Below are 8,168 nucleotides of genomic sequence, written 5' to 3' on the forward strand. Positions count from 1 at the left end.
GAAGAAAGATTGGAAATGTCAAAACAAATCTGGCATCGCAGACGGAAACTTCGTTAGAAGTCCCGAATAGAAAAAGCCTTCATCCAGCGATCAAATCTAGGGTTTCGAAACAAAGAAATTAGTGTCGTCGGACTTCCGAAAAGTGAATACTATCGTGCGTACAGTCCAGGGTTCCGGAATGAAACACTGGTCGAAGGAAAAATAAAGAGAACCTTTAAATTTTCCAGGGATTCGAAATCTCACCTAATACGTTGCTCTAAAAGCGAAATTAGCCTATTCTGGACACGCTCGCCATAAGGCAGGTGTGCAGACGACTCGCACTAATTCCTAAAACGACTACGCAACATTCCTCAAGCAATTCCTGAACTTTCTTCTTCATTAATCTTTCTCAAACCTCAAACTTCTGTCACGCTTACACTGATTTTACGCGTGAGTCGGAAATTAACTTGTCCTGTAAATCCAGGTCTTACAGTTGTCAGTCTAACCAATTTTTCCTACTTTTAGTAGATCATCCAACTAATAAAGATAAACCAATTCCTTTTCTAGAGGATAACACTGAAAATCAATTCAAGTCTGAATTGGAGGAGGAAGCCATTCATTTCCACCATTCCGATTATGTTCTACAGGGCACTCCGTCTCCTAAAACTTAAAGTTCCCAAGGTTGAATATGGGTCATCAAATTCAGGCGTTGATTCATATTGGGAGTTTCCACAACGTTAAATCTCCATGCCTTGTCTAGCACCTGTTCCTACCTATCCAATCTGTCACAAGTTTTGTAGTAATGGTGCATGCATCATTTGCTTAAGGATTTGCCTTACCACTTCTATTTTGCTAGAAGGTCACACATTTACAGTTCCTTTTTACTTATTCGATATTCAAGGTGATGTGGTTTTGGAAATGGAATGGCTACACTCACTGGGTCCTAGAACTTTGATTTTTCAATGCCTTTTATGGCATTTCAGATAAATTGTACTACATGCACACTTGTTAGTCATCCTCTACAACCACCAACATATACCACATATCATCATTTCAAAAAACTTCTACACTTTGATTCCATTGCAAAATTTCATACTATAACCTTCAATCCCTCACTACTAAACCTCTTGATCTAAACCCTAACCTTTGGACCTTGATTCAATCTTATGCTACTGTATTTCCTCACCTGAAGGACTACCCCATGATCACCGTATCCCACTACTACCCAACTCTAACCATGTGAATGTCTATCCATATCGCTACCCCTATAATTAAAAAGAGGCTATGACCACCTTACTATCTGACATTTTACAAGAAGTAATAATTGTACCCATCACAACCCTTTTTTCTTCTCTTGTTCTCCTAATAAACAACATGATAGAAAATGGCAATTCAGTGTCGACTACTAGAGTCTAAATGCTATAAAAATTAAAGATACTACTCGATCTGTTGGGAGTATCTTGTATCTTCAACATGACAGACCTCTGTTCCGATTTTCATCAAATTCGTGTGGCTACAAAGGATACACACAAAACAACTTTCAGAACAGTTGATGAAAATTTTGAAATTTCGGTCTTGCCCTTCGAGATTACCAACCACCTTAAATGTTTCATCCCTTGCAAAAAAGTAAGGTTCATATCTAGCCGATGTTATAATAGATGAAGTCCATCCCTTAATTACAATCAAATTTTCTCTTTTACGGTAGGGAAAGAAAAACCCTAGACCTAATTCCTATTTGAACTTCAGTCTATTACAAATGCGGTCCAAATTTCACTTACGCTAAACAAAGATATATTGCTAACCCCATAGGGTTGAGTCATACGCCCAACATAGAGGCTCCTAATATACTTGGAATGAAGGCTTGCCACTTGGCTCAATGCCTCGCCACGTAGAAAGATAGCTCACAGTTTGGGATATATTTGGGTGAACTTGATCAAACGCAAATTGTTTTGATGTCTTGACCACCCACTTTAGACACTAATTGGGCAACCATTTGGCTGGGTAGACCCTGACCAATCCACCATCCACAATGTACTTGTGATTGGTTTTTTCGTCCAAATTCAATAACAAATACAAGAGCTCCTCGACACCCTCCTAGCTGTTCACATTCTGGGGGTCCATATCTCCTCCATGGAATTTTTGAAATCATAGTAAGGGTCACTATAATCCATCGGGAGAACCAAACTTTTTCTAGGTGACAATGGAAGACCTTAACCGTTAGGTAATAATATCTTGAGTTGGGAATGAGGTCTTAACCGAGTGACAGTCGGGATACTCACTGCTTAGATAGGATTATCTAGCTAGGAGCTAGAATGATCTTTTGAGTGACAGTTATTTTTTTTATAGGCAAATGTTAGATGTTAAAAATGTTAGTAAATTAATCCCTCCTCCGAGTTCGAACGCGGGACTCTTCACCCTTCATCCCACCCAACCCTTATGTCCCTAGCTCTTACCACTTGAGCTATCCTTTGAAGACTTGAGTGACAGTCTTAGATTCCTTCCACCTAAACATGAACTTCTTTAGATAGGAACAAAGCTTTGGGTATGTCTCATCGAGTAGGTTTAGACCATAATGCTCCTCTTGAGATTGCTAGGACTTAAGGCATTAAGGCTATGGTTACAATGGGTAGGTTTACCCAGCTAAGGAATTAGTGGATGAATAGTTGATGGTCACTCTGCAAGTGCACAAATTTCAGCCGATTTTAAAATATCGAACCACAAGGAATGTGAGTGTGTAACTCAGTTTAAGTTCCAAGTTGGCAATTAAAAAGCAAGAAAAAATTAGTTTTAAGTTTTGTTGGTTGTTGTGACACTTATGGACAGAAAAGCAATGGTGAAACATATGTAAATTTAGTGATGAGAATGCCTTGGGTTTTCGCTCAACTAGACAATTTTAGCAAACCTATCCTTGGGTTTCTAGACTTCGACTTACTTCTGTTGTTCTCTCTACTCCCACTTCTGCTATTATTTTTACTTCTTTTCAATTCCTTTCTCAAACTTATACCCATGTTTTCAGTGTCAATCACCTTAGAATGAGATGGAGTGTTATGAACACTGTTGAGTATTATGATTGGTGATTTGCTGCATTTTTCTTAAATAATATGTTCAAGTATGGATGTGTACCTGTGTTGTGTGTGATGTGTTAAACAACATGTTTTGTTTGATGTGCAACTAGATGTGCTAGCATATGACGGAACATTATACTACTGGTTACTGTGTGTTGATGTGTTAATTGTTCAGAAGATTGGTGTAGTGATATACGTTCCAAGTTGTGAAGATCTTCTGAGTATTTGTTAGAATTAATCTAATTAGTATATTAAGATTACTTCCGTGTTGAACCAATTAACGCGTGAAGATTTAGTTTTGTTTTATGTTAGTTGGAAGAAAATCTTTTCAAGATTTTTTCCATGTTTGTTGCATGGACTCTATGACATTCAGCTCATTGAAGACAAGGCCCCGAGGAGAACTTCTACTTAATGAGATCAAGAAATCCTAGTTGTTGTGTGGATTATCAGTTGTGTTGCTTATGTTGTTAGGGTTTACTTTATATGTCCATCATGTGAGTATTGTAATCAACTATAGTGTTGCCATTGTTAACTAAGGCATTGATTTGTTGTGTTTAGTTGAGTTTTAATCTCTACATTTTTGTATTGTCGTGATACAATCACTATGGTGAGTGATTGAGAGAAACTTAGAGGGGCTCTCATACTTAGGGGGGGTATTAAGTAGAAATATAATGGGTAGTGTGTGGGTTGTAAAGACTTTAATAAGGTGTGTTCTTGTAAGACTGGGTGTGCCTAAACTACTAATAGTGAATTTCCTTTCTTGGGTGAAAACCCTCCAGATGTAAGTGACGTTGCAACAAACTGGGTTACCAATTCCTTGTGTTCATTTTTTTTTATGTTATTACTTTCTTAAGAGCAAAATTAACTGTGATCGCTATTGTTTCAATCTTCTACACAATGTCCTGAACATTGTGTAAAACATCTTTCCTAGGTGAACCTGAATTTTAAACACTGCTAGAGTATCCAGTAGTCATAGTCCCAACACTTCATCAGCAAACTTGATACTCATTTCAAATAATTGATCTCAGAGTCCCTGAAAATCATTCAAGTGATTTGAAATAGAAGTCCACTCTTTGTACCTCAAATTCATCAAGGAATTCAACGAATTCAATTTATTATTTTCTAATATGGAAGCAGACAAATATTCAATCTTGTTCCACATGGATTTTGCATCTTCCCCATTTGCAATGTGATTATAAACATTGTCTTCTACATACTGTCGAATGAACCACAAATCTGCTGATGTCAAAACTTCATTCCGTATCATACATGTCTTTTGGCTTCTTAGTGAAAAATACAGGATGATGCAACTCCTTCACAAATAACAGATCCTTCAACTTACCTTCCACAAGTCATAATTAGTGTCATTCAAACATATCATATTTACATTTGCCTCCACCATTCAAGCAAGTCAAATAACCCCTTAACTAAAGAGTTTAGATGCCACTCTGATGGGAAATTCAACACAATAACAATGACAATTTGAACAGAGAAATATGCAACGGATAATAATTTTTCCAACTTGCAAGAATCTGTGATGCGCAATAACAAATACCTCGACAACTAAAAATCACAAACAAAGAAACACCAATATTTTAACGTGGCCTTCTCAATGTGAGAAGTAAAATAACACGGACACAAGCCAGTAATCAAGCTCCATTATGGTCAAATAAGGGTACAAGTGTGTATGAAAACACAACACAAATTGGCCGAACAATTCACCAATCAACTAAGTAAGAAACTCAAAATAAAGAACTTAGAGAATTTAAAAGACAAACATATTGTTGATGTCCGCGCCCAATTTCTCCCACCTCAGACAACTTCTCGTTGTTCCAACTGTCCATATTGAAGAACCAAAAGTCACTAACCTTCTGCCCAAATTTCGGCCCGATCCGACGGTGAATGAGGTCGCAGCGGTAGATCTATTGGGGCCCTGAGTTTGTGCAAACTAGATTTTTTTCTCTTCTCTCTCACTTTTCTCTTGTCTCTCTTTGTCAGATTAGACTTCTCTCATCCTAAGTACTGACTCATCTCCACTTACTTAAGTGAGACATGTGATCTTGACATATTTGTATCTTTCTTCACATAGGAAGGGAACTTAAAACCCCAAGACGTATGTCACGGATCTCGTACATAGAAGAATCAATTATTGTTTAGGCTAAAAATCACTTTTGGCCCCTGATGTTTCAAGCTTGTGCAAATTCTGCCATTATTCTATTTTTGTCGATGTTTCTACCCCTCATGTTTTCGAACAGTGCACTGTCTACCCCTCCGTCAGTCAGACGTTAAAAAACTAACGAAATGAGCTGATGTAACTTTTTTTTATATATTTTTTGGACCTGCCACGTGATAATTACAAGTGAAATTTTAAAAAATAGCCAAGGGAGATTCAAAATCAAGACCCGTAAGTAGCAAAACATGCATTTAATCAGTTCAGTTACATACATAATTAATATATACATCAAACAAATTTAATTTATATCATTTCCTTAATCATCATCAACTTCATATACTCATCTTCATCTCTCCAATCCACTCAGGAACCTCTCCTGAGAAAGCCTGACTGACAGAGGGGTAGACGGTGCACTGTTTGAAAACATGAGGGGTAGAAACGTCGACAAAAATAGAGTAGGGGCATAATTTACACAAACTTAAAACATCAAGGGCCAAAAATGCTTTTAAGCCTATTGTTTAATTAACTTGAACCTTTTCTTTTCGAAATTTATAATCATCATTTGCAGAAGAAGCTTACAAGTCCCCACGAGTTACGCATATGGAACTCCATACGTCATACTAAATGAGAGGATCGATGTCATTGAAGAAACACACCACCTAACAAGCTGACTTCATTTTTGTTCTACCATATTCATATGGGGTACATTTATTAATGTATTACCAGTAAAACATCATGTTTCCTAATAAAAACTAAGTTCAAATCAAGAAATAGAGTGAGACTGTCAATTGCAGCGAAAGCAACAGAGGATTTACCATCACTTTGGCTTATCTGATGCATTTAACCGCATATATATTATTAGTTGTGGATTCATATGAGACAACCAAACCAAAGAGCACAAAGTGTAATCAAATCAAAAGTTGAAATTAATTAATTACCACCACATGTCCTTCTTAATTTGCTGATATGCATTACGCAAGAAATATAGAGTGAGACAAAAACAATATATTAGGGGGACAGAAACACCACCACACGTACGCTTGTTTTCTTCCATATACACATGTGACCTCTTTGAACAAAGTTGACTTGAACCCAACGGCTCACAGATCATGTAATTGAGGATTTGAGGGATAGGATAAGGGGGAAAAACAATAATTGTAACACAATATATAATAGCACAATTAACTAAACAATATACTATAAATCTTGACTCACACCCTAAAACCATGCACCCAAAAATATGAGAGACAGAAAGAAAATAAAAATAGAGATATAAGAAGGGGATCTTTAGCTTTGATTTGTAATAAGTTTTTTAAATTTATAACTCAGTCCTTTGTTGCCTAAATAATCAACTGAAGGGTATTAAACTTTCATTTTCAAGGGTGAGTTTTTATTAGTACATTAAAAATATAAATGACACCCGCTCATGATTGATTATTGTATATTCCTCTCTCCAACCCATATGTTTTCAGCTCTTAGCACTAGCTTGTGCTATCATTCGGGACAATTTTTAGGGTAATGTAACAGTGCCTAATAATTATTTATGTGATCATTTAGAAAAAAAGAGAAAAAATTGTAAAAATATAATATAAGAGAAAATTGGGGTCCTAATGAATTAAAACTCTTAATAAAAAAAGATCAAGTCATCAAGATAATACTAAAATCATTTTCTTAAAAGTTTTGGTTCTTTTATATTTCTTTCAATACATACTGAGTTTTCTATTGGTTAATATTGACTTTTCTATTTTTTACTCTTCTAACAAAAAAAATATTGAGTTTTTCTATGGGGTCTACACATGTTAACATGAATTCAGGTGTTTGAATATGAAGACGAAGAAGCCTCATCTTCAGGTCCAATCTCTTTTTTCACTTGTTCAAACAGCCAAGGAGAAAAACTAGGGGCACGAGCATGAACCTCCTTCTGATCACCACCACACGATGCAGGAGAAGGGCAAGGATCGTTGGAATCAACCGCAAGATCCTTCAAAAAATCAACATAAGCATCCACAATGTACTCATGATTGGTTTTCTCATTCAGCCTCAAGAACAAATACAAAAGCTCCTCGAGATCCTCCCAGGTGTTGACACCGTGAGCCTCCGCCATCTCCTCCATGGAATTTCGGAAATCCCAGTAAGGGTCTCCGGAATCCACCGGCTGCACCAAGCTGTCTCTGAACGGCGAGGACGCAAAGCTTTCTGAAGCCCCAATTTTGGCCTCAAAAATGGAGCTGGACTTTTCTGGCTCAACGAAAAGCCGATCTAAATCGCGCAAACCGCGGATCAGAATATCAATTTGGTCCGCACCACCCCTCGAGTCATTGTCAGAAATCGATGAGAAACTCGCTGACAACGGAGATTCAGTGAAAACGGAATCGGTGATTTCCTGAATCTCCGTGTTAGTAGTGTTGGTGGTGGTGGCGGCGATGATGGAGGGGGAGTTGGGAGATTCAGTGAAAACCGATTCGGTGCTTTCCTGAATCTCCGTGCTAGGAGTGTTGGTGGTGGCAGTGACAGAGGTAATAGTGGTGGCAGTAGTGGGGGAGTCTATGTAGGCTGAATTCATGGTTTTGAATAAGACATCGTTTTGGTTGGCTCTGAAAGAAAGGGTTTGGGGTGGGTGACAATAGGGAAAGCCCCATGAAGAAGAAGAGGATCTTCTTTTTAGAAGAGAAAGAAACTTCATTTTTTCACCTGTTTTTTTTTTTTTTTTCTTTTTCTTGAAGGTAATTCAGACAGAGACTAGTTCTAGGAATTTCTGGGTTCAAATGAGTGTAAGAGGCATTGATGGTGAAGTGAGAGATGGAGTTTAGGGGGGAAGATTTTGAAGGTAGCGGTGGGAAAAGTTTGGGTCTGTAGATTACCGCCTCTAAAGGGGTGGATGGTAGGGTCAACTCAATGTATCTTCAATTTTTATAGGCTTTGAAAGTAAATGCAATTCATTGCTATTTAAT

The 8,168-nt window shown here is 37.4% G+C and overlaps 1 protein-coding gene across 1 annotated transcript; it reads right to left on the reverse strand.

The window, feature by feature from the left end:
* Nucleotides 1-7,027: 7,027 nt before the first annotated feature.
* On the reverse strand, nucleotides 7,028-8,168 carry LOC130719217 (transcription repressor OFP13-like). The gene has a single exon (XM_057569847.1). It carries the CDS (start codon nucleotides 7,898-7,900, stop codon nucleotides 7,028-7,030), a length of 873 nt encoding a protein of 290 aa, XP_057425830.1. The 5' UTR covers nucleotides 7,901-8,168.

Source organism: Lotus japonicus, chromosome 5 (genome assembly GCF_012489685.1).
Source record: "Lotus japonicus ecotype B-129 chromosome 5, LjGifu_v1.2".
In the NCBI taxonomy this organism is placed as follows: domain Eukaryota; kingdom Viridiplantae; phylum Streptophyta; class Magnoliopsida; order Fabales; family Fabaceae; genus Lotus; species Lotus japonicus.